General features: G+C 47.2%; 1 protein-coding gene across 7 annotated transcripts in view; it reads left to right on the top strand.

Moving 5' to 3' along the window:
* The window catches only part of GRIK5 (glutamate ionotropic receptor kainate type subunit 5), a 344,326-nt gene extending 317,407 nt beyond the window's left edge, over positions 1 to 26,919 (top strand). Inside the window, exons 18-21 of one of the 7 annotated variants that reach the window (XM_088453192.1) lie at positions 21,417 to 21,565; positions 21,654 to 21,711; positions 25,374 to 25,495; positions 25,997 to 26,919. In XM_088453192.1, the coding sequence (XP_088309318.1) occupies positions 21,417 to 21,565; positions 21,654 to 21,711; positions 25,374 to 25,495; positions 25,997 to 26,455 (788 nt within the window). In that variant the 3' untranslated portion in view covers positions 26,456 to 26,919. The remainder of the gene's footprint in view (positions 1 to 21,416; positions 21,566 to 21,653; positions 21,712 to 25,373; positions 25,496 to 25,996) is intronic. The other 6 variants (XM_088453188.1, XM_088453187.1, XM_088453185.1 and 3 more) reach the window with 6 other exon arrangements.
* The last annotated feature ends 215 nt before the right edge of the window (positions 26,920 to 27,134 follow it).

Here is a 27,134-nt window from a genome sequence, read left to right on the forward strand (position 1 = left end):
GCAAGCTTGTCATCTGACTTAGTGGCTGGACGTCTGGTACTCCAGGCCTGTTTCCTGGGCTTGGCCGATTTCTTGGGCCCAGCCTGTCGGGGAAAAGACTGTGCTTTAGGCCTACCCTGGGCCCTGTAAGGCCGAAAGGACGACGTACCAGAACCTGAAGGGACCGCAGCAGACGGGAGACATGCAGATTTGGCTGCTGCCAGCGTAGCTACAATTTTGTCCAGATCCGGACCAAATAGGACTTCTCAATTAAAAGGCAAACCTTCTAAGCCCTTTTTGGAATCAGCGTCCGCTTTCCAAGATCGCAACCATAAGGTGCGACGAGCAGCAACAGCTGCAGAAGAAATCCTAGAGGTGAGGATGCTGATATCCAAGGCCGCTTCATTGATGTAAGTGGCCGAGTCCCGGAGATTGCCCACCAACTCGGCCTGTTCAGCCTCCAAACTCCAAACTATCAACCCAGCGCTCCATAGCTCTGGCTACCCAACACACGGCCATAGCCGGTTTGGACGCCCCCCCACCCCGCAAGGGAATAAATGGACTTTAGGCAGATTTTCACCTTGCGGTCCGTAACCTCTTTCAAGGAGGACATGGAAGGCATGGGCAAAGTGGCACTTCTGACTAGGCGTGTCACATGAGAATCCACCTGCGGAGGGGATTCCCACTTAGATAAACAATTGTCAGCAAATGGATAAGCCACAGCTAAGCGCCTCTGAGGCCGTTTTCCGGGATGTTTTCACGCCTCCTCTAAATGCTCCACTAACTGACCAGAAAGAGGGAACACTGTGGCGTCACCCTTAATATCCTTGAAGAAGGCATATTTGGATTTGGACACCGGAGGATCATCATCCTCAATAACTAAAGCCGTGCGGACTGCCTGAATAAGGCCAGGAATATATACCTTTGACTTAGCGTCCGACTCTTTAGTACGGAGAGGTTCCTGGTCAGACAGATCCAGAATCTCCCCATCATCGGACGTCACGTCGTCATCCTCATAAGGAGCAGACAGAGACGCCACAGGCCGCTTATGTGACCGCAACACAGACTCCCCTTGTAAAACATCCGACAAATGCTGTACTCAAGTTGTCAGAGAATTAACCCACACAGGCTCCTGTGAAACCTGGGGAGGGGAAATAGGGAGACTGTGGGGTACCATCAGTTGTCTCGGGAAACTCTGCATGGGTGACGACACCACTGACAATCCCATCTGGGAAAACGCAGGTGGAAGAGCTAACTGGCCCACTAGGGTTGTAAGCGCCTTAGCGAAACAAGCCCAGGGAGGTTCCTGTACCGAAGCCGTGACAGTAATTGGCCGCGTCAATAAATAACACTGCCGACATAGCCCCTCCGCGTTACCCTCCCCCTCCGCTATTGGTACATTGCACTTAGTACACATAAGCTGGAGAGGAAATTCACTCTCAGACATGATGGGAATTATGTGACCCCTCTCGCTGATACTTGTTAGTATAGTGGGAGAAACACCCTGCAATCACCGCACCACAAGGGCTTTAACAGAGTAAGAGCAGGGACAGTAAAATGGCTGACAGTAGAAAGTGAAAGTCCAGGCAGCAGCGCTAGCAGAAGTCACATACAATGCAGAAGAAATTAATCTCTGCACTATCAGCGCTGTTTCTCAACTACACAGACACAGAGTCTGGTAGGACGGAGGAGAGGTATGCCAGGGGACCCAGACCGTGATGCCACCGATCAGCAGCTTCCAGCAGCGTTCACCATGCTTTGCAAAGATGGCCATCGAGGAGCAGAGAGGAGGCCGGCCTGGGGGAGGAGCGCTGCCACAGGACCAATCGGCAGCGCAGAGAGGGCTGTGTGCAGCGGGGGAGGCACCGGCTGTATACAGGGAAGACGCGCTCCCCTGGCATGCAATTGACCCCTGGGACGCCGCAGCGCTTGCCGCTCAGCTGCAGCCCGCTGTCCCAGGGGGATAGTGGAAGCGCAGGTTAGTACCTGGCTCCACGCTGCAGCCAGTCCCCAGGGAGCCCCCTGCCTGGGGACTGTGGACCATGTTCTCAGCAGGGACCCACCGCCGGACCCCCACTGCTTACCTGCTCCCCTTAGATCCGGCCATGGTCCGAAGCATCTGGGGTCACCGCTAGCCGTGACCCCAGACACTTACCAGCATCCCCAGATCAGTACCGGCGTTCTGGTACCGGCGGGGTGTAGGGGAGACCGCATGGACGTCAGCAGTGACTGTCCATGCTGTACTCCCAGATATACAGCCACAGCTGCCTTGAAAGAAACTTCAGGGGCTATTCTTAGCCCCCCTCTAAACAGGTGCTCCGATTCTGAGCTGGGCACCAACGAAACTGAGATGCCTTGGCTTGGGGACGGGGTATAGGAGGGGGTCCCTGATGCATCCTGGGAGGCTGAAAAGTTAACTCTATGGTGCCCGATGCCTGACGTCATCACCTATACCCCAAGGTATCCTGTGGATACCCTATGGACCTTGATGTAGAATTGCTATGTTACAGTGTCCGCGGCTGATTCTATAACGTAGCATTTCGCATGCAGACACACCCGCAGGCGCACACAGAATATAGACATGCCGCATATCATTTTAATCAGCAGAAGCTGCTTTTGTGTCCTATTCACATCGCTTTGCGAATAAGACACATTTGAAGGTTAAAAAGTCACATGAAAAAATTTGACTAGAATGGCTATTTAATGCGCAAGGAAGTAAGATGTATGCGGACTAGGGGTGTGCACCGGCCACTTTTCGTGTTTTGGTTTTGGATCTGGATCTTTCTTCGTGTTTTGGATCTGGATTGGTTTTGCCAAAACCACCCTTCCGTGTTTTGGGTTCTGGGTTTTGTGTTTTGGATCTGTATTTTTTTGAAAAAAAGCATAAAAACAGCTAAAATCACAGAATTTGTGGGTTTTTCTGCTCCTATGCTATTATTAACCTCAATAATCTTAATTTCCACTCATTTCCAGTCTATTCTGAACACCTCACACCTCACAATAGTGTTTTTTATGTCCAAAAGGTTGCACCGAGGTAGCTGGATGACTATGCTAAGAGATACGAGTGGGCGGCACAAACACATGGTCCATCTAGGAGTGGCACTGCAGTGGCAGACAGGATGGCAGTTTGAAAAACTAGGCCCCAAACTATACATAATGCAAAGAAAAAAAAGAGGTGCAAGATGGAATTGTCCTTGGGCCCTCCCACCCACCCTTATGTTGTATAAACAGGACATGCACACTTTAACAAACCAAACATTTCAGCACCAGGGTCTGCCACACGACTGTGGCTGAAATGATTGGTTCGTTTGGGCCCCCACAAAACAAGCTGGCAATTAATCTGTCCCTGCACAAACTGGCTCTACGGAGGCAAGATGTCGTCCTCATCCTCCTCATCCACCGATTCCTCACCCTCTTCAGTGTGTACATCCTCATCCTCACAAAGTATTAACTCGTCCCCACTTGAATCCACCACCACAGGTCCCTCTGTACGTTCTGGAGGCTGGTCTCCCTGGAAGAGCTGATAATTCATTTTGATGAACATCATCTTCTCCACATTCTGTGGAAGCAACCTCCTACGCCTTTCGCTGACAAGGTTCCCGGCTGCACTAAACACTCTTTCGGAGTACACACTGGAGGGGGGGCAATTCAGGTAAAATAGAGCCAGTTTGTACAGGGACCTCCAAATTGTTTCTTTTTCCTGCCAGTACAGGTACGGACTGTCTGACATGCCTACTTGGATGCTGTCACCGATGTAATCCTTTAACAGACAGACGCACGCTTGTCGCTGCTGCTTTGAGGATGCAAGTACGGCTACAGCCCACACAATTCACAAAGACAGAAAAAAAAAGAACAATATTTTTATTGTTTGTGTAGCACACTTTGAGGGTGTCACCACCCTTTAACAGACAGAGGCACGCTTGTCGCTGCTGCTTTGAGGACAGTATCATATGCAGTGACAGTAGACTTGTCAGAAATTGTTGGCACGTCCTTCAGTCCGGACCAGATGTCCAAACCAGCCCTTGACTTATGACACAGGCGCACGCTTGGCACTGCTACTATGTTGATGCACGTGCGGCTACATCGCACACAAGTCACAAACACATTAAAAAAATAGTTTTTTATTTTTTGGAGCACTTTGAGGGTTACACCACCCTTTAACAGACAGACGCACGCTTGTCGCTGCTGCTTTGAGGATGCAAGTGCGGCTACAGCCCACACAATTCACAAAGACAGAAAAAAGAAGAAGAATATTTTTATTGTTTGTGGAGCGCACTTTGAGGGTTACACCATCCTTTAACAGACAGACGCACGCTTGTCGCTGCTGCTTTGAGGATGCAGGTGGAATCTAGACGGGATTTGGAACCGGGGACACACTACCTCCATCAATTGTCTAAATCCCACTGCACTAATGGCGGATACCGGACGCACGTCTAACACCAACATAGCAGTCAAGGCCTCAGTTATACGTTTTGCTTCAGGATGACTGCTGTCGTACTTCATCCTCATCGCTAGGGACTGTTGGAGGGTCAATTGTTTAGTAAAAGTAGTGATGTTCCTACTTCCTCTCTGGGATGATGAACAACTCCCAGCAGCAGCAACAGCACTAGGAGGAAGTGGTTCTTGATCTTTCCCTATTTTATTTTTATCGGAGAAAGTTTGGTCCTCCATTTATGTTATATTGATATATACGTGCGGCTAAAGCGCACACAAACACAGAAAATATTTTTTTATTTTTGCTGGAGAGTAGTGCACTTTGTGGGTTACACCACCCTTTAAGAAATGAGCCAGCCGGCTCTTTACTTATGGGACACAGGCGCACGCTTGGCGCTGCTCCTTTGTTGATGCACGTGCAGCCACAGAAAATTTTTTTTTTTTTGGTTTGGACTGGAGTGTACTTTGGGGGTTACAGCACCCTTTAACGGTCAAGCCAGCCGGCCCTTTACTTATGACACAGGCGCACGCTTGGCACTACTTTGTTGATGCACGTGCGGCTACTGCGCACACAATTCACAAACACAGAAAATAATTTTTTTTTTGGTTTGGACTGGAGTGTACTTTGGGAGTTACAGCACCCTTTAACGGTCAAGCCAGCCGGCCCTTTACTTATGACACAGGCGCACGCTTGGCACTACTTTGTTGATGCACGTGCGGCTACTGCGCACACAATTCACAAACACAGAAAATATTTTTTTTGGGTTTGGAGTGTACTTTGGGGGTTACAGCACCCTTTAACGGTCAAGCCAGCCGGCCCTTTACTTATGACACAGGTGCACGCTTGGCACTACTTTGTTGATGCACGTGCGGCTACTGCGCACACAATTCACAAACACAGAAAATATATATTTTTTTGGTTTGGAGTGCACTTTGGGGGTTACAGCACCCTTTAACGGTCAAGCCAGCCGGCCCTTTACTTATGACACAGGCGCACGCTTGGCACTACTTTGTTGATGCACGTGCGGCTACTGCGCACACAATTCACAAACACACAAAAAATATAATTTTTTTAGCACTTGGGGGGAGCACCCCTGATAGACAGAGCACCCCCTGGACAACACTACAGCACCCCTTTAGGACTGGGACACTGCACAGGACTTTGGAGTGGACACAGCCCCTATGGAGAACTGACTGCACAACACAGTCCAGCCAGCCCCTATGGACTTTGAAGTAGTGGACACAGCCCCTATTAACAACAGCAGCACAGCACAACACAGCCAGCCCCTATGGACTTTGAAGTAGTGGACAACAGCAGCACATCACAGCACAACACTACTCTGCACTACACTACACTACACAGCCCAGCCAGCCCTAACTCCCACCCTCCCTCTTCACTGTCCACAGCCGAGTGAGAAAATGGCGCCGACGCGGGTACCTTATATAGGATCCAAACCCCGCGAGACTCGGAAGGCGGGATGATGACGTTTTGCCTCGATTTCAGATCCGAGTCAGGCGGGAAAAGTCGAGCCTGACTCGGATCTGCCTCGGATCGGGGGGGCTCGGGGGGGTTCGGATTTCAGAAATCCGAACCCGCTCACCCCTAATGCGGACACATCTGTATGTTTGCGAATTTCACAGATTTGCTCCGATTTCACATGCAAAGTTTGGGGACGTGAATTCCATCGTATCCCAGATCTACAACTTCACTTGCGAAACACACCCGGTTTGACTGACCTTGTGCCCGCCAAAACACGACTGGTCGGGTGTCATCAAGTGACAAAATGAAAGCAAACACACTTATTTGTCAATGTGCGTTTTGCGTAGTCAACCCTCCCGGCGATAAGGTGTGATAATGGATCGCATCCCTACATGATTCTTCGTAAATCTCCCCCTTCCTGTCAACTTTCTGAAGAAACTATCTCTGGGAGCGGCATCGCAAATGTACCTTAGCACGAGCGCAGTGCTGACCGTGACGCATGCACAGTTGACCATTAATAGCTCAACTGCATAAATACCAGAATAGCGTACAGTACATCTCTGAATCGGGACCAATGCACCATCCAAGGTACAGAATGGAAAGTAATACTTTATTAGATGAATGTGACAAGAAAAGGCAGAGGAGCTGAAATGCAGATCCAGCAGTGAACACAGCCTTTCTCATTATATGCCCATGACCTGCTTTCCTCCTCAGAACACGCGCTAAGATAGTATCCATGCAACATTAATAAGCAGAATTAAGTGATGACTTTGTGAGGGTGCAGGGGCAATGCCGAGACTACCCAGCCCCTGGGTTCCGGAACACCTTGTACTGTCACTGATTTATGGCATCAACGGAAACACAGGACCGGTTCCAGCTGCGAGATGCTAGGCGCGCTATGCATCCAAACAATAACCCGCAAAGGAGGCTTCAAGTAATTGTTCAATTAGTTACACATACAGTGTATTAACCATGACAATTATAATTGAAAAGTTGTATCATCCAAAGAAACAATGCATACAGTATTGTCACCCACGGTGCGCCAGTAGGCTTGGTTTGCAGCTAGACATGGTCATCTGTACTCAGCCTAGACTTGGTGCACAGAATGCGCCTGGAAAACTGGCATATTTATGTCTATCCCTGCATAGACGCAGTTCCGCTGATACGTGCTCAAGTAACGCCCCACTACAGTCCAGTTACACCTTCCCAGTCGCAAGTGAAAATGGCATTAAAAGGTACATGCTGTCACTTCCGTACAGCGGGCACCGCAGTAAGCGCAGGGTTATAACACAGCAGGTGGGGGTAAAACTCTGCATCAGTCCATAACTGTATAACTGAACTCCCAGTATAACCACTATTATATTACATAAATGCTAGTAATGCAATCTAGGGTCATCGTAAACCTTCAACACCTCTGTAAGGCTTAGGACTAGGGGGTAAATTCACTAAAGTGAGAGTTTTTAGAAGTGGAGATGTTACCCATAGCAACCAATCAGATTCTAGCTATTATCTTCTAGAAGGTGCTATTTAAATGTAGAATCTGATTGGTTGCTATAGGCAACAACTCTCACTTTAGTAAATGTACCCCTAGTAATTCTGCTGCCTGACGTTACCACTGAGCTAGCACTCCAATTCCATACAGAAGCTACCATTTATATGGAATTAATCTACATTATTATTTATAAATAATGACATTGAAATCATTAGCCCCACAAATAAGGCACTACACACATATATTTTAGATTATACTATATACTTTTGTGTGCCTGAGATCCCCAATCTGTCAAGGAGGCAACTATGCACCCAGCAGAGTACAGCTAGTTGGAGTCCGGTATTAACAATGGACTGTAACAACGGGTTGGGCACGGAACCTCGGCAGTCGGGATGCAAACGGTTAGGATACCGACAGTAAGAATTTTGTGGATTAAGTAAGTACAGTATCCTAAACCTAACCCCTAACCCACCTTTCCCGCAGGCTAACTAACCCTCCCCTCCGGCAGCCTAGCTCTCACCCCCCACCCCCGCAGCCTGATCCTAATTCCCCCCCGCAGCATAACCCTATCCCCACCTCTGGCAGCCTAACCTTAACCCCCCCCCCCGCAACCTAACTTCAACCCCCCCCCCGCAGCCTATCCCCAACCCTCCCCCTAGTGCCTTAACCCTCCCCCTAGTGCTATTGGGTTAGGGAGAGTGTTGTCTGCGGTCAGGATTCTAGAGCCGAGATTCCCACTGCTGTCGGGATTCTGGTACCGTTATCCATCCCAACCGTATGCCGACTACATCCCGTAATAATATCCCTACCCACTTGGCCATGCCCCCCAAGTACCAGGTTCCAAAATCTCTTATGGCGGCCCTGGTCGCAATCAATCTGGCTACTGACGGATCCTGTAACACGTGTCCCCTCAGCTTCCATTTTAAAGTGGTGAATTAAGGTGATTTGCCTCTTCTGTATTGCAGAAGAAACAGAGGCCCTCATTCAGAGCCGGACGCTCTGACATAGCGCTCGCTCTCAATCAGGGCCGGGTTTTTTTTTTTTAGAACGGCCTCCTGGCCGCTTGCATAGCTGTGGGTGACCACCCACAGCTACAGCGAGCGGCCATGATGATGGTCGCGATGATCAAGACCATCGGGCTTGCGACGAGACCCTTGTGGTATGGTCTTGTGGCCGCAAGCCCCAGAGAGATTTCGGGGCTTGCGAAATGCTATGTTACAGTGTCAGCGGCCGGAATCTCTCCACTGACATCACTCGTGATGTCAGTGGGGCCGCCCCCAAATGACAGGCGTTCTCATGGGAACTCCTCCGTTTGGGCAGCCACGCCCCCGGCCCGCCCACCAAAGGGGGCGAGCTGTCACTCAACATCGACAGCTCGCCCCCTTTGTTGCGAGACCCGGAGCGACGGAGTGCCCGTCACTATCCGGGTCTTGCACATGCTTACGACGGAGCCGACTCCGTCGTGCGCATGCACTCTAGGCCACCATCGACCCGGTTGCGAGCGCTCAGCTCTTGCGACCGGGTCTGAATCAGGCCCTCAGCCCTGGATATACAGCCCCAGGGCTCTGGTCAGGGTGAGGGACACGTTTGTGACATTTTTCTTGTAGGTGGCAGTAACTAAGGATGGTTAGTAGCGGGTAATGGTGCAGTTAGTGAGGAGAGTCAACTAACTGTATTGGGCTCAACGTCAAAAGTAAATCAGTAGTAAATAGACCCCACAGTCTGTAAAGTGACAGGAGCTAATTGGTTGGTACTTTATCTATCTCTCTAGCTTTGACATATCTCCCCCTAGGTCCCCTTGCATGGCTTTTACCATGCACTGAATTTCCGACTCTTCAATAAAAAATATAAAAATCCGGATATGACAAAAACCTGACTTTTAACCGTGGTTAGAAAACATGCATCTCCTGGAATGGAGAGGGTAAAGCATGGCATCAACTCAGGATATATTTGATCCAGGAAGAGCGTTATACATTGTTCAGTTACTAAAAGTATTTCTTTAGGCAATGTGCAATTATTATTATTATTATTAGCATTTATTTATATGGCGCCACAAGTGTTCCGCAGCGCCTTACAAAGTACAAAAACAAATTGTATACAAGTGACTTACAGAACAATACAATACAGGACATGGATAATATATATTGCTACATTAGTGACCATATCACCCAGATAAGCAACAGAGCATAAGCAACCAAGTGTTAGGTGCCCTAGTGGTGAGTAAGAAGTAAATGACACTATAGTAATTGTGTATATATCTGCTGCTTTGCCATAATGCAGTTTCTCTGATTTCAAATGAAACAGTATGGGCGATGATGAAACAGAGAGCAAGCCTACGACATTTCCTAAAAAGCAACAAAAATAGAATTAAACATATGCACAGAAACCTTTCGTGCTAGTCCATCATAAAAGCAATCCCGGCAAAAGACCTGTGAGGCTATCAGGAAGACCCTCTCAGTTTAGGGAGACCATACATCATTTTAAAACACTTTGACAAAAAGGCTGACAGCTGTATGTAATAAATTATTCTCTTGTTTTTTTGTCATTTATTAAACGCCTTTTAGTGCTGTTTTTTTTTATATATTCGACTTTACATTTTGCAATGATCAGTGGCGGCATGAACACCTAAATAAATCCATTTGTTTTCCATGATATAAATTATGGAAATAAATGTGACAGATGCCAAAGGGGGTGAATATTTTTCTATTATAGCCACTGTGAGCTGTGGTTTTCTTATTTCTGTGTGACTTTCAGCTATTTTTGCGATGTTGCCTTTAATTGTCTATTGATGTGGTTTAAAATATGTCTGTAAATGAAACGTAACTGAATATGTTCACATTAGTTTCAGCATCACATCTGCCGGCGTCGTGCCCAGCCAAATATATGTATGACAACTTAGCGTTACCCTACGCCCACTCTCACCGAATATTCCTTCATACAGGTCATGGCGATAGCTGTGTTAGCATAAAGCCGAGGCCGCATGAGCTGCGCCGTGGTAGTTAAACGGTTTATCCAATTTGAAGCATTGAATACGTCTGTGTTGTCAATCGCTTAAATCAAGCAATTCCCCAGGGTTAATGTCTAAATTATGGCTGAGGCGTCTTCTCTCATTTTGATGTACATCTGTCTGATCTAGTTACAATTTGCATTATCCCGCAGGAGTCGTCTGCTGCACTTAGGGGGTAGGGATAGATGTGGCGGGGGTTCTTCCTAATATGCTTGGAGGGGTACCAGAAGTTCTGAACAGCCCTGACGGATGCTACACACTGTGCTCACCCCGTTGTTGACACTGCAGATGCACTGTACTAATGTGATGCATCTAAAATCACTTTACATCTTGTCAGTGATCACACTGGGAAACAACCCACACATAATAAGTCAGCTCGCATTGCTTCTCCTTTCAGTAATGCTGCACTCCCACAATGCACTGTGACACTGCATAACCAGTATGTATGTACCTGCCTGGGCTCACACACACTATGCATAAACACTGCTCCTCTCAATGCTCTGCTGATCATCCTACTGTATGTCTGGGCATTGACTGCTGCACCAACTATTTCTCTCTGTGTTTTCCCTATTGCTTTTCTCCTGAGCTAGCCAGGCTTTTCAATCAAATCACCACTCTGCCACCCTTGTTGACTGGCAAGGGATGGGGCGAAGTATACCAGTTGCTGCATTGTAACACTGGCTTGTGTACAGAGCTCGGGCTCCCTCTAGTGGAGAAGTCTGTGATGACATTTGAGGCCATCTGGTGGTGCTGCAGCAAAGGGAGACTTGCTGTACCTGTACTGAGCACACTCAGGGCCTGATTCAGAGCTGCTCGTAAGCGGCCGCTCGTTCGCTCCGAGCGATGTTCGCACAACTGCGCATGCGTATGGGTCATAATGCGCATGCACCAACCAGTCAGTGCGATCGGAAATCGAGCGCTTGCCAAATAGCGAGTGCCTGCTAATTTGAGTGACAGGATGAGGCGTTTGTGGGTGGTAACAGGGGAAGGTGCTTGAAAACGGGGAGTGGAGATCCGAACGCAGGCGTGCCAAACGGTCAAAACGGGCGTTTTAAGGGTGTGCATAATTAACAAAGCAGCGTCATCGACCACGTCACTTGGTTGTCTCTTAGCCTGAACTGTTCGCATGATTCCGGTAGGATAAACCTACCACAAGCAGTGCGAGCAGTTCAGATGCCTTTCAATGTACTCGATTAATCTAATAAATAGTGGAGATGACGTAGGATGCGAGCGGCCAGGGGGCGTCTTTACAAAATAGCGAGCGCATGTATCGTTCGCTCGCTCAGACATAGAGGCGTCAACAGACCGCAAAGAGCGAGCGCTCAATTTAAATAGCCGGACCCTTTTTCTGACCGAGCGAGCGCAAATAGCGTCCGGCTCTCAGTTATTCCAGGCCGTCACTTGAAGGCAGATTAGCTCGTTTTTGTGTCTTGCATTTATAAGTGACCCATCTTTTAAGACTTTTGTGATTGTAAGAAGAATCATCAAACGTTTTTATCTGTCTTTCAGATGCAGCCTTGTTTTATTACTGTGTTCGGTCCTAATAGTAAAAGTGCTGCAGAGAATGCTGGCGCTATAAAAACAGATTTGAGACTCACTCGGAATATCTGGGAGACTCCCGATATAGTGGCCGATCTCCCAGGTACCGAGCAGAGATGACCACTGATGATTCGTAATCATTTTTTTTCCAAGGTGATGGGACGTGGAGTATAGCTCCGCCCCCGATGACCACAAAACCCCATTCCAAGGTTCTGATTGGCCCACGGGCCAGTCAGTCTAAGAACAGGGATGACCATCGGTTGATGAAACCACTGATGGCAGGGGCTGGCTGCCAAATAGCCAAATATATGAAAAGTAGTTTTATATATATATATATATATATATATATATATATATATATAATATATATATATAAAACACACAAACATATACAGACCAACTTACAGTGGCACTCAGGTATATAAAACTCAAAACAAATGTAGGGATTTGAGTATTATATCACCGAGTCCTGCCGCAAGTTGGTCTGTATTTTGGACTCGTAGCAAGGGGTACCTACGGAGGTCACCAGGGCTGTGGACTATTGTAATGGGAGTGCTACCCACCTGGAACTTTGTATGTATGTGTGTGTATGTGTATATATACATATATATATATATATATATATATATATATATATATATACTGTATATACACACAATACAAATTTGTAAATATCATGGCCTGACCTGCCATCCTTTTCTTCATGATGCGCTGACACATAATTGAGCGGGCTGTACACTGCTCTGAGACATGTCGGATGGAGTGTTTATTTCTGCTTCCATAGTAAACTTCAACATGAGGGTGCATAAAAGGATAAATATTCTCTGCATGGGGAAAATAAATTCTTATAATCAGTGTTAATGCTCAAACTGTCACCCACACTAGGACAATAATACAAGCCAGGTGATGTTATTTAAAGCAAGCTGTTTATAAAGGGGCATATGGTGGGTACTGATGGCACATAAAGGACACATGAAAGGATCTGATGGCACATAACTGGCATGTGGTTGGGTCTGGTGGCATATAAGGGGCACATGGAAGAATATGATGGCACATAAGGGGCACATGAAGGGTTTTGATGGCACATAAGGGGCTCATGAAGGGTTTTGATGGCATAAGGGGCACATGGAAGGATATGATGGCACATAGCGGTTTGATGGCACATAAGGGGCATATGGAAGGATCTGATGGCACATAAGGGGCACGTGGAGGGGGTTAATGGCACATACCGAGCATGTTTAGGGGTCAGATGGCATATAAGGGGCACATCGAGGGGTCAGAGGGACATTAAAGTCTGGCAATAAAATGAGCAAATAAAAAAGGTTCATAGTAGTTTTGCATCCAAAATGGAGAAATATCCCATTTTCAGGAAATTGCATGCATAATACACAAAAGGACTTTGAGCTTACTAGAGTGGAAATATAGTGAACAAATGCACAAAGTGATGAATTGGCTTATAAGTGAAACTTATACAGATATACATGTTTTAGTATTTGTGTTCTAGGAACCCCCTCCCCACCACCATTTATATACTGTAGATACTGTATTTATTGCATCTGTGTCCCCACCTACATGCCTTACAATACATGAGTATTTTCAGTTTGTTCCCCAAGACCACCCTCCCCTTACACAGTATATGTTTAGTAATCTTGTGTCCCCTTATTATTTGTTTTTACTTACATGTCTCATCCTCTCCTCTTCTTGTCCTCTGATTGCTGCTGGGGCATGACTCAGGCTTGTCAGGGTAATGCATGTTCGCTCCTCTTGCATGCAGGCTGTTCTTCTTGGATGGTGAAGTAGACGTTATGATGTCACAACATCCTAATCCCTCACTCCTATCTCCGCACCAGTGCCGTTCACCCCCGGCATACTCAGCAGGAGGAGGGGACTCATTGGTAGCCAGCAGCCGGTCGCAGCACTCGCAAATTATGCATCGCGGCAGGCACCTGGCATTTCAGAGGTCTGCACATGGAGCAGCAGCAGCGGCCGTCCCGACGCCTCCCCTCCCTACGGCCCTGACTCTGATTGGCTTACACATACAATCAGAGCAGCTGAGGAGCAGAGAACTCTCTGTCTGCTCTCAGGCATGTCCATGCAATGCACGCCTGCGGCCGCGCAGCCCTCATAATGACAAAATTGTACCGGCCTGGGGGGCAGGTGTCACCCTGCCTCCCGGCCCAGCCTGCCTCTGATTGATAGTCATCCATTGCATAGTTGGTAACCATCGATTGTTTCTTTCTATATTGCCATCTATGGTAACCAGACCGATGGCCATCCTTAGTACAGAGGAAGCTCGGCAGTGGGCGGGGCATAATTATGTAAATTGTGTCATGGTGGGAGGAGTGTAATGATGTTAACCGCATGATCCCATCTGACAAATAGTATATGCCTGGTGGCTAAAGCTGGGCACACACTATACGATATGCGTACCCAGCGACGGTGCAAAGCGATGTAACAATATATTGTGTGTGTGCGATACGCATTTAGCAGCATGGCGTCGTTCATTGCATTGTCCCATCTGCTGTGCAGCACAGCAACAGATGGGACACTGCGATGAATCACCAGCGTGCATGCACAATAGAACATATACACTATATGATCCGCACAATATATCATTCCAATTATCTGACATTTACAACCATTGGGGGAGATGTATTATAGCAGCACTTAACGTGCCGCTATATCGCTTCCTGCTTCACCTCTTTACCGAAGCGAAGCAGGAAGCACTACTGATGTATAAACATCTCATCGGCCGGAGAGGGGGAGCGTTAACTCCCCCCTCCGGCGCTACCTGCTAGAGACCACAGCGCATCAGCCTAGTGTTGATGCGCTGTGTCTCAGTCCCGGCCGGATTCACTGAGCATGCGCGGGATCTCGCAAGTATCGCAAGCTCCCCTCGTGCAGCCTGGAGCCGGCAGCCGCCGCAGCAGGGACAGCGCTGTCTCTGCTGTGGATATAGGGCAGCGCCAGGCTGTAGCTGTCGATAGCGACAGCTACAGTGGGCCGAACGATCAGGCGATATGACCGTTCATACATGGCCCAGGCTATTGGCGCCACTATCTTAGTAGATAGTAGATAGCAGTGGCGATAATGACAGGGGCGCATAGCGCCCCTGTCATTTACCACCAAACCCCCAATTATACATCGGGTAGAAGCGGTATCAGCGCACATAACGTGCGCCGATGCCACTTCTGAGATTCTTACATCTCCCCCATTGCCACAAATCGTTTATGAAAAGTGCCTGTTGAAGGCTAATTGCAACACATTTTCTTTTATGCTTTATTCTAAAATCAATGAATTGGAAACACCACCCCCTTCTCTAGGAATCGCACATTCTCCCCTGTCCCGATTCATTGAGTATTTGAAGGTGTGAAAATGTCTATTTTATAGCAAAGGATGATACACAAGTTGTATCTCCAGATGTAACGTAAAGGAAATGGCAGAGGTTATTATACGACAGGACATGACTGTTCTATATAGCACGGTAGAGTTAAATCTATAGGTATGTGTCCCAAACTGCTGGGGAAAAACATAAGGCTATTAGGTAAAACCGATAAAACACACAGCCCTTCACATTGCATTAAAATAAAACAAGAAGACAGAAAGACACTATAATGTGTTGTGTAGATGAGCTGATTCATTATTTGGTGCCTTTAAATTTCACTGCAACTTTACTCATTTCGAGCTGGAACAGCGTCCCGGCTAACTAGAAAGCTGCCTGTATTTCTATAAAGCAGGATGGATTCCATTAAGGTCCATAAGATCTTCACATGTATGTAGGTGCCACATTGGGGACCAGCTGCTGGCATTTTTTGCAAACTAGTTGGGAGAACGGATTCATCAGAATTTTTAGTACTCTTTAAAACGGTATACTAGTTTCCATTCGCAAACGTTAATATCTGTCCAGCACTCCCACTGGAGGCAGATTTTGTGTTACAAACCAATATTTGTAAGATTGTAGCCTACCCATTCACTAAAAGCTGGCAAGGGGGCTGATTCAGAGATTTACGCTAATATTGCTGTTGCCGTGTCTTTGTACGCAACTGCTGTACAAACGTATGCAAGTGTCGCAGACGGTGGCAGATTTTACCTAGGTGCTGCAGTAGAATCTGCCACCTCAGTGAGCCAGTTCCATTCCGTGACTGCACTGGTAACACTGTGACTGGAAGTAGATTCCCATTGGAAGCGCTATCTGCCAATCACAGACAGGTCAGGCAATCCAGGGGGGAGGTGTTACAGCAGTCCGGGCTTCCATCGGGCAGCCTTACGAGGCTTCTAGGGGCCGAAGCTGATGCAGTCCCTAGAAGCCGGTTGTTTTTGTGCATGTGCAATCTGACTGCCGATTGTGTCGGGACCCGTCTGTCCAGGACTGCAGTCCCTCCCCTCTGAGCTGCAGTGCATGCAGTGACAGGACGGGTAGCGGCATCTCCCCTCATCTAAGAGAGCCACTGCTGATCGCAGACGCAGGGGAATGTATCCAGACGCCTGCTGGCGGCTTTGCAAATCCAAGTATCTGTGTAAAAAGATGCATCATCAGTCCTGGTTCCTTCGATTATCAGTCTTCTCAGTAACCTTACGGTCGCGCAAAATGGCGGTGGAGACCCCGGATCCATTTTTACTGCGTACATGATCGCAGTTGCAGGATGTGAAACGTCCTCCGAAATGGTGGACAGACAATCACGCTGCAAGTAAATAGCCGCTGCAAGCGACTATGGTAATGTACCTTGACGCATGCGCAGTTTACTGATAATCGCTCAACTGCGAAAATATGGGCCTATCGTACAACTTGTATCAGGCTCAATATCACAGGGCACAGAAAAAACTTTGGCTAAATATCCTGCAGTGTTGCCCGGGAGGCCCGGAAGCTGGAAACTTTTACCAGGCAGAGATTTTTCCTTTTTTTTTGTTTTTCATTTCGCTAACTAAGTGTGAGGAGTTTGTGTGTTATTGTCTATGGATGTTGCCAGTTAATGCTTTTCTCTCAAACTGTTTCATATAATTGCTTCCTGGCAGATGGCCACTCATACTGGGAACTTTTACACCATCTGGGTTGATGGCGCATCGGTGTCCCCATCAAATACAGTAATTAAGATAACTTGTGCAGGAAAGCTGGGGAAAGCAGACCAGGTCCACAGCAGACGTATAATAGAAGCAGGTGGTAGTTACTAACAGTGCATGCCAATAGTCTATTCCAACAGCTGAAAAGTAACTCAGTGGAAGATAGACTGCTGCCCGTGATAAGGGATTTTAGGGTTATTGTATAAAGGAGTGCAAAAACAAGGAACAATATTATTTTTTTTAAAAGTACTTTATGAATTTTATAAATTTTTGGACATGACATTATGCTTAAAACTTGAAAATCGCATATTAATATTATATTTTGTTGCTATGTCGCCACCACGTGTCCGCTGCAATTTACATGGAAAATGACAATAATACATACAAACAATATAGTATGTTCAAACAGACGGTACAAGGGTAAAAATCATATAGTGACATATACTAGAGCAACAACACAGATTTTCCTGCATACCTCTATAGGAAAAAATCTGTGATTGTGAAATACTACCTACGTAATTGTCCGTATCCGTAGCAATCCATGATCCAGTAAGTGGGAGCGCACTTGAGAAAATGGATAGTACCTGGTTAGAACAAAGAGGAGGGGAGGGCCCTGTCTGCGAGCGCGTAAAGTCTAGGGGAGAGGGGTAAAGCTGGGGGGTGAACTGAGAACAGATGATGATTGAGGAGAGTGGACATAAGTCTGCTTTAATGAATATGTGCAGTTTTAGGGCGAGTTCGTAAATCTGCCTGCTGGTAGGGTGGGCAAAAGAGCTGTAGAGTCGGTGAGCGGCAGGAGTTTAGTCTTTGATGTGGAATTGGGAGGCGGTAATTAGCATGGCTGCAAGGCGACAGCCACAGGAAGAACCTTAGGGTGAGCGGGAATGTAGACTAAGATGAGGTAAAAAATGGGAATCTACTTCCAGTCACAGTGTTACCAGTGCAGTCACGGAATGGAACTGGCTCACTGAGGTGGTAGATTCTACTGCAGCACCAAGGTAAAATCCGCCACCGTCTGCGACACTTGCATACGTTTGTACAGAAGTTGTGTACAAAGACACGGCAACAGCAATATTAGCGTAACTCTCTGAATCAGCCCCCTTGCCAGCTTTTAGTGAATGGGTAGGCTACGATCTTAGAATATTGGCTCGTAAACACAAAATCTGCCTCCAGTGGGAGTGCTGGACAGATATTAACGTTTGCGAATGGAAACTAGTATACCTTTTTAAAGAGTAAATAAATAAAAATATAGGAGAGGGAGAATTAATTGAGTGATATGAAAGTGTGAGGAGCTTAAAAAATGGATTCTGTAGGTATGGTTGGAGATAGAGACAGAGAGGAATGATTAAGCAAGTAGGTGGACATCCACAAGTGTTACAAGTCGCCAGTGTGCATTGTTGCTTACCCATGCTCCGGTTGTCTCTCCTCCTCCGGGTCACCAGCCACATGCCCAGACTTCTGCTCCTGTGCAACGTACACACCATACTGGGACACCACCTTCTGTTGCTCTGAGACTGGGACGCCGGACTACGGCACCTGATACTGGATGGTGTGTCCTCCTCCCTTGTGGATTACCATCAAGCACCTGCCCTGCTATCCCATTGGTGCAATTCCTTTCTTAAGCCTGCTGGTTCATTGCTGCTCCCCCCCCCCCTCATGGCTAACAGTTAACATGCCCCGCTTACCTTTACGCGGGATGGCGGCTGTCGGGATTTTGGCATCAGGCTAAAAATAGGCGTCAGTATTTCAAAGCCTATCTTTAATCCCGAGTCGTGTTTTCCACTGCCGTCATCCCGTCTGCCGGTAAATGTACTACATCCCTAATGAACCACATGTGCAATTGACAGATGCATTCTTAAATAGGGCGCTCTTGCAAGGGATAGGAAGAGGTGGTCATGTGAGTGCAGCAGACAGGTAGGGACTGGATAGTAGCGCTCACCTGATCAGAGTCAAAGTGGCTGCACCCATGACCCTCAGGAATGTAGGGACAGCGCTCTGAGATGGAGTGACCCACCTTGCTGAATCACCACCAGACAGGATAAGTATGACTAAGGGCCTGATTCATCACGGTTCGCTATTGCGATCGCGGCTGCAATTACGCACGCAGGTCTGCTGCGAAAATATGCTAATGACTGCAATCACAAAGCCATTGTACAGCCAGCATAGAGACTCCCACTACCTCTATGTCATAATTGTAATACCTTGCAGTCCTGAGTATACATCGGGAACATCGAGTAACATCTGCCACTGACGCACAATTACAGCAGGTCTGACCTTACTCAGAAATTGCTAACCTTGTCGGACGCAGTGAGTACACAAGCTGAGTATGCCGTCGCAGTGGCTAATTCATGCATGCCCAAGCAATGGCGTTCAAATGGACAGGTACGCCTGCGTTTTTGTAACCACTCCCCCATCATCACCCCCAAACGCTGACGTCCCGTCACTCACTCTGCGATGGCTTTGTATCTGTGTAGGCGATCACAGTGCGATCGCAGTACGCACATCTGCCGATCAAGACGGAGGGTCAGAGCCCTCACATCAGGACTTTCCTGCTTAAGCTGGTCTAGTTGATGCTTCAGTCTTACAGGGACCTAATGGAATACACACCGGAGACTAGCAGTCAGGATGCCGCAGTCAGAAGACCGACAGCAGCATCCCGATGCTCAGAATCCCGAAAGGGGCTCAGTAAGTATCCTAACCCTTCACCTCCTAACCCTCACCGTTAGTGCCTACCTAACCCTCCCCCTTGGTGCGCTATACTTAAGGTCAGCAGTAGCGCATGCAGGGGGGTTTCTGAGTACCCAGAAACCCCCGTCTGACAGAGGGGAGAGCAAGCGCCACCACACATATATGTCACACACACACACGTACACACACTTACAATGCTGCAGGTTGGAGATATAGACAGGGACCAGGCACCATGTCAATAAGCCCGCCAGCTCCGCGGGTCAATGGGGAGGAGATGGAGCCAATATGATGCAATAGAATTAGAACTGCATAATTTGGCTTCACCCGCTCCCATTTGACTCACTAAAATCAAGCTTTAATGTACACCAAAAAATGCACCTTCAGCAAGCACCTGCATTAAAAAAAAAACCTCCTCCATACTTGCAGACCCCCCCCCAAAGGCTATTTTGCTAGTTTCTGAAGTTGTACCCCCACTTTGAAATGTTTCGCCCGCTTTTTCAAAGTGCTTTTTAGAGTTGTCCTTTGTGTTTTTTTTGTAGTGTTTTTGACACAGCGTCAAGAAGGGTGTACAAAGAATGCAGAGTAGTTTCTGCACCCCAAAACCCCAATTCTGCATTTTTTTCTGCCGGGTATTCATAGGCAAAACTTTTTTGCCTATTACATTGCATTGCGTTATCGCACCGGGTAAAATTGAATATGGGGATAAGTGAAATTGGCGAAAATTATGTCATCGGCGAAAAAGTTTTGCTGTAAACGGCTTTTCGCTCCAAATTGAATACGACCCTTAGTGTGGCACAGCTGCACAATGTTATCTATACAGGAAGACAAGTTAATGGCCATGAAGACAACAGCTGGTATAATGGGAGGCCTGGCTCTGCAGTTAGCAGTCTCACCGGTTAGCAGTAGAACAGGGCGTTACTATCTATTGTGAGCTCAGGTGTCCATATCTAATGCTTCACATCATTATTTATAGGTATAATCGCATAAAAATTCCAGTTCGCTGAATGTAAGTAAAAAAATTCTAGTGTGAGGGGCAGCTGTAAGGCAAATGTCATCAAATGGTAATGCTGGCTAATTGGTAATGGCTTGCTTACCTCATCAATACGCTGATCAGCACCCGGGCAATGTGTGTGGGGTGTGCTAGTATGTAACGAGGTGTACACAGGGTCACTAGGAATAAGCTCTGGGTGACCACCCACAGCTTTTGCGAGTGGCCAGGTGATGGTTGCGATGGTCACGACCACCGGGGCTGGCGACGAGACCCTTGTGGTAGGGTCTCGTCCGTCGCAAGTCCCAAGGAGCTTCCTGCTCTAACAGAGGAGGAAGCTCTTCACTGACATCACTGGTGATGTATGTGGTGCCTCCCACAAACGGCAGGCGTTCCTTCGGGAGCGCCTCCGTTTGTGTAGCCACCCCCCCTCCCCGCCTACAAAACGGGGAAAGCTGTCGATCAACATTGACAGCCGCCACTTTTGTAGTGAGTCCCGGAGCGAGAGAATTTCTCTCTCGCTCCGGGGCTTGCGTGGCGCGCAGTACCCCACCATCGACCCGCTTGCGAGCGCTGTGTGAGTCTGAATCAGGCCCTTTGTGTGGCAGCTTTTTTCTGTTTCATGTACAATTTTTTTCGAAACAGCAGTTGACTATTGTTAAAAGCTTCATGAAAGTTTTTTGTGGAGGAAATATGCGATTGGCTTTTCATAATCAGCGACGAACCAACTGCCTCTTTCTCTCTCCCTCAGAGTCTCCATACAGAGATGAGATCAGTCTGGCTATCCTCCAGCTCCAAGAGAATAATCGCCTGGAGATACTGAAACGCAAATGGTGGGAAGGCGGGAAGTGTCCCAAGGAGGAGGACCATCGTGCCAAAGGTCCGGGGTCTAGGAGTATTGTTTTATTCCAAAATCTATTGTCTCTGGTGTAATCATTGCCATTGTGTTTCATCCTCATAACATACTCTCTCCCTCATTGTCTCACAGTGGACTATAGAGACTCTCACAGAAGGAACAGCTGTCAATTTCATCTCGTCTCATTCTGGTAACTCATCCATAATTGTCATCTGCTTTACTGATCGCACACCTGCCTCTTTCATCTCCTCCACCCTTCATACATTATGTGGTCTGTCTGCCTGCATCCCTCCCAGCCCTCTCCCCTCCCCACAGCAATTAAGCCCCCACCTGTTCCCCCCCCAGCTCTCCCAAGTACCTCTCTATGCAGATTTCACATATTACTTTCTATAATAGCAGAAATAAATCTAAGAATCTAAGCGTGAAGAATTATGTCTGTGTTTATGTAATCCAATCAGATGTACAAGCAATTTGTCACAATTTGACAGATGGTCAAAACAAAATTGCACAGATCTGATTGATGGCAATGTCATTTAGCCTTACACGATTCCCTATAACTTTTTGGTAGGATGACGACTAAGTGAAACAAGGTGGGTCATTGGCAAATGTGATTTTGCATCCTGACGAGGTCAAATCCAAATCAAATTGCTTTGTCATGGATGCCAATGTCAAAAATAACTATACCGTTTGACCAGATCTGCATACTGTACGTGCTAATGGTGTAATATGTTCTGCAGATCTCTGTAAATATTAATGATTTGCAAATCATTAGTAGAATAAAGGACGTGCTGCAGATTAGGTGACACGGTGTTCTAATTTGTACGTTTGCTAGAAAAATTGTGTATACACAACCTTAGGGGTTTTTAACTAAAGATCGATTTTAATCAATTTAAAATCGATGTTGTGTTTCTGGGGCTAAATCACACATTTACTAACAGTCAACTTTTGAATTTGTTTTTTAAGTATTAGTAAATGTGTGATCTAGCCCCAAAAACAGAAACATCGATGTTGATCGATTTAAGGGCCTGATTCAGACCCGGTCGCAAGCGCTGAGCGCTCGCAACCGGGTCGATGGTGGCCCAGGGCGCATGTGCACGACGGAGCCAGCTCCGTTGTGCACATGTGCGAGACCCGGATAGCGATGGGCAATGCGTCGCTCCGGGTTTCGCACCAAAGGGGGCGTGCTGTTGATGTTGGGGTGGCTGCCCAGATGGAGGCGTTCCCATGTGAACGGAGGCGTTCCCAAGTGATGTCAGTGGGAGAGATTCCGGCTCTGTTAGAGCCGAAATCTCTCTGGGGCTTGCGGCAACGAGACCCTACCACAAGGGTCTCGTCGCAAGCCCGATGGTCAAGACCATCGCGACCATCTTCCTAGCCGCTCGCTATAGCTGTGGGTGGTCACCCACAGCTATGCGAGCGGCCAGGAGGCCGTTCTAAAAAAAGAAAAAGACCGGCCCTGATTCAGAGCGAGCGCTCTGTCAGAGCGACCGGCTCTGAATCAGGGCCTAAGATCGACCTTTAGTAAATATACCCCATAGTCTTTGATGGCTGTAATGGACATTATTGATACTTGTTCAGATATGTTCACCCAGATCATATATTTGTTTAAGAACAGGCCTGAGTTTCATGCAACATGTTCCATTTATTCCACATTATTGTTGCGTAATGCTCAAACCCAACACGACATGTGATTATTCCAATGACGGAACCCTTGAGAAGTTCTGATGCTAGCTCTAAGTATGCAGAACCTGAGAATAATCTAAGGCTCGCAGTGCAAAGGTAAAGGAGACTTTATCCATGTCAGTTACAAGATGGCAGATGATTTCTGGATTGTACCCTGAGACATTGTGTATTTTTCATAATGAAATTGGGCCTTCCCTCCTGAACTTTGGGAGTTCAGCCCTTGTTTGTCTCTCATGTTGCACATTTTGTTCTTGGACATAAAATACCACCAGCTCATTACATACAGTACTGAGGCTTTCTGCCAATGTTAAATGCTGACTTCTCCCAAGCAAGGCCTTTCCTTACACGCTGCTGTCTGCGTGCGCTGTGACAGTTTATGCTGATTTTTCCACTTGCCAGTGCTGTGCTATAACCTGCAGCTATACACCGGACAGAAAGCTCTGTTGAATGCATTTTGCATTATGATACAGATGGCACCAGGTGCTCGGTCTGGTTGAAAGGTTCCCTGATGAAAGAGGAAGAGAAACAGAGAGGCAGGATGTCTGTTCATTGCTGGGTCTTCATGTATAAAGAGGTTATTTTAATGACTACTTAGTGACGTAATGTGCACATGGAAGACGGTGAGGTATTATATGTATGTGACTGGGTAAAGTACAGCCAGGATATTAGTCCTGAGTCACCCTGGACCCCCAGAAATTACATTCACATGTTAATGTCAGTTTGATGGAACTGTTGGAGCAGTTTATTTTCCAACTAGTATAATTACATTTTTAATCACTCTCTTCATTGATCTGAATGCTACAGTATATTTCTAGAGCCTTAATAGGGTCTAATGCTGAATGAACACATTTTTGCCATATAAAAATAGTATGCGGTGTGTAATTATGTTGCACAGTGTGCTGAACGGATTATTGATTATGTAGATGATGAGAGATATGTTTTGCTTTATGTTGCATGGGTGAATGGAAGGTATTATATATATATATATATGTGAAGTAATAAATGAAAATATTCCAATCAAGATTTGCTGAGAAATATTCATACAACATAAGAGCTCACTGGAGTGCTGGGATATTAATATATATAGAGAGATCACACATCTAAACAACAATACCTTCTCATGTTCTCACTCCATGGCTGTAAGCAGAAGCTGGTTCATTGATGTGATCCGGATAACCTGACACACTGGGCCTGATTCAGCACAGGACGGAATTGATAAGCTGCACGCAAGCCGGCTGCCCGCATATGAGAGAAAGAGGCCAGGAAATCCCCGTCAGCCGACAGAGATCCTGGCCTCTTCCCTCCCCCCAACTGCGGTGACACGCCAACGTTTTCTGGAAACTGAGGCCGTCGACGCCCCCTCCAGCCCACAAACGGCAGCAGACTGTCAATCACTGGCAGCTTGCTGCCGGACTGCGTGCGAACACACAGGACTCGTACTGCACATGCGCTGAACGTGTCCTGCGCCTGCGCAGATTCCCGACCAGCGTGCACTGCTGAATAAGGCCCACTGAGCGCTACTGCTTTATCCAGCCACTCAAAACCCTGATCGGCTCAGTTTGACTGTTACGTTTTGTGACCTAACGAGACCAGGCCTGGATGTCCGGATGCAGCAAGTGGCCACACGTGTGGCTACAGTAGCTTTATTTTAAAAGTGTGTCTTTAACTATATCCCTCTGTGGAATAATTAATTCTGCAATCATGAATAATGGCCCTTGGGCCATTTTGGTTGAAACAAATGCTTCAAATTCACCGGACCCTTGATCTAAATAAGCTCAGTATTTTCCTGAGGCAAGGAGCTTTCATTCCACCAGGTCAGAGAGAGCGAGACACTAAACTCAGCTAGGCCACCAATTCAGGAATGCGTAAGCAAAGCCTACCCAGGAAGTGGACGGGTAAGGCCGGATATTCACTTCAGGTGAGTGGGCTGGTTAAGGTCACTTGCAGTCATCTCCATAACCCGGTGCTAAAACTATATTTCCCCCTTGCAATCCATTATCTGACACCTCTCCCAAAGGTAAGAAACACCCAGGGCTATGCTAGCTATGGTTTCACTTTACATCACTTTATCATCCTGCATCGTGGTCCTTTGATGCCAAACTGCTAATGATAACCGATTTCTGACTTTGAGAAGATCCTCCTAAAGTGTCACTGCCTCTGTGATTGCAGGACTGGGAATGGAGAATATTGGCGGTATCTTTGTGGTCCTTATCTGTGGTCTTATTATTGCTGTGTTTGTGGCGATCATGGAGTTCGTGTGGTCAACGAGACGTTCAGTGGACAATGAAGAAGTGAGTGGAGGGTTGTTACTAAGCAGAGAATACCGTAATGACACATAAAACTATGTTTATGAACAATCAATGCAGTAAATTCATTGTACATATATTTCTAGGTGTTGTATCACAATTTTCTCTTTTTGTGGTTCTTCTACAACATAAACATGAAACATTTCCATCACTTCTCACCTGCTGGCAACAAACATGAGGGGTCTGTTATTATGTTACCAGTGTACTCTAGTTCTGTATTAGATTTTCTTTTGCTGTCCCCCAGGGGGTGGGCGCATTTCTCGCCCACTCTTTTGTCCCGGCGGCTCTTGTTTGTTCTGCCATCCTGCTCTCTCCTTCCCACACGAGTATTATTATCTTTCCTCTTTATTCTTCTGTGTTCTGTTTTCCAACTCTCTTTTCCCTTGTTTGATTTTTTTTTTTAATTTGTTCTCTTGATTTCTCCCCCTCCCCCAGTCTCTCTCTCATCTCTTTATCTTATCTAAACTTTTCTTTCCTGTGGTCCAGATTTCAGTCTGTCAAGAGATGCTGAGTGAGCTGCGCAGTGCTGTGTCCTGTAAGAAGACGTCTCGTTCTCGCCACCGTCGCCGGCCGCCTCGCCACCTGCACGGCAGGACTCTCCTTTCTCTCAGCCGACCACCTCGTGCTACCAGGGAGACACGCCTCTGCAATGGGCGCCTCTATCAGAGCCACCACCAGCACCCTCCGGCACCACCTCACCCTCCCCCTGCACCCGGTTCCCAGCGGGTCCAGGAGGACCCTCCGTCTTCCTCTGGCCGGGGAGGGTGTGCCCATTTCAGAATTTGTCAGGAGTGTCGGCGGATACAGACTCTGCGAGGTCCCCCACCCTTACCCAGACCACCCCAGTCTCCAAAACCCCCACCGCCACCTCCTCCTGAGGACCTCACTCCCCTCTCACATCACCGGAGACTGGCGGACCCTCTAGAAGCTAGCACCCCAGAGTGATGCAGGAGGTGTTATGGAGACTGCTTGTATGGACCTAGTGTGAGAGGAGGAAGGAGAAGTAGAGGTACTAAAGGCAGAGAACAAGGGGGAAGCTGAACCCTGGACACAAGTTCTTTCCCCCCGGTTCCTCCGAACACTCTGTTTTGGGGGTGGGAATCTTTATGAAGCCTCCTCTGTATTCATCAGAAACACTGCAATGCCTCAGTGTTTTACAATGTACGCTGTGCGTGCGAAAAATAAACTGTCCCCTTCCAATACTCCATGTGCTGTTTTAAACGATAACATTTATTACTATCCTGTCCTCTCGAGGTGTCCTTACATTGATCAGTGTGTGTAGATGGGATAAACAGAACAAGTTTGTTCCAGCTCAGGGTCTAAGTTTTCACTACATGTATTAACCTGGCAACTGCAGTGTGGTATGGAGAGTAACACATCAACTAGAAGGTACCAGATGCCACCAAGATTTCTGGGTTGCTGTTTTATAAACCCCACAGATATCTAGGGTGCACAGCCTGCTTTAGATAGTTAACCTGAGTATTATGGTTTTTTTTTTTTTTTGGTATATGTCTCAGCAATATATATGTATTGCTGTATATTAGGGATGTGCAGGCTCGGATTAGTTTGGATTTTCCCGCCAAATTATGATTTTTCCCGCCAAAAATCGGGTCTCAGAAAAAGG

This window comes from Taudactylus pleione, unplaced genomic scaffold (genome assembly GCF_031769625.1).
Source record: "Taudactylus pleione unplaced genomic scaffold, aTauple2 ptg000572l, whole genome shotgun sequence".
In the NCBI taxonomy this organism is placed as follows: domain Eukaryota; kingdom Metazoa; phylum Chordata; class Amphibia; order Anura; family Myobatrachidae; genus Taudactylus; species Taudactylus pleione.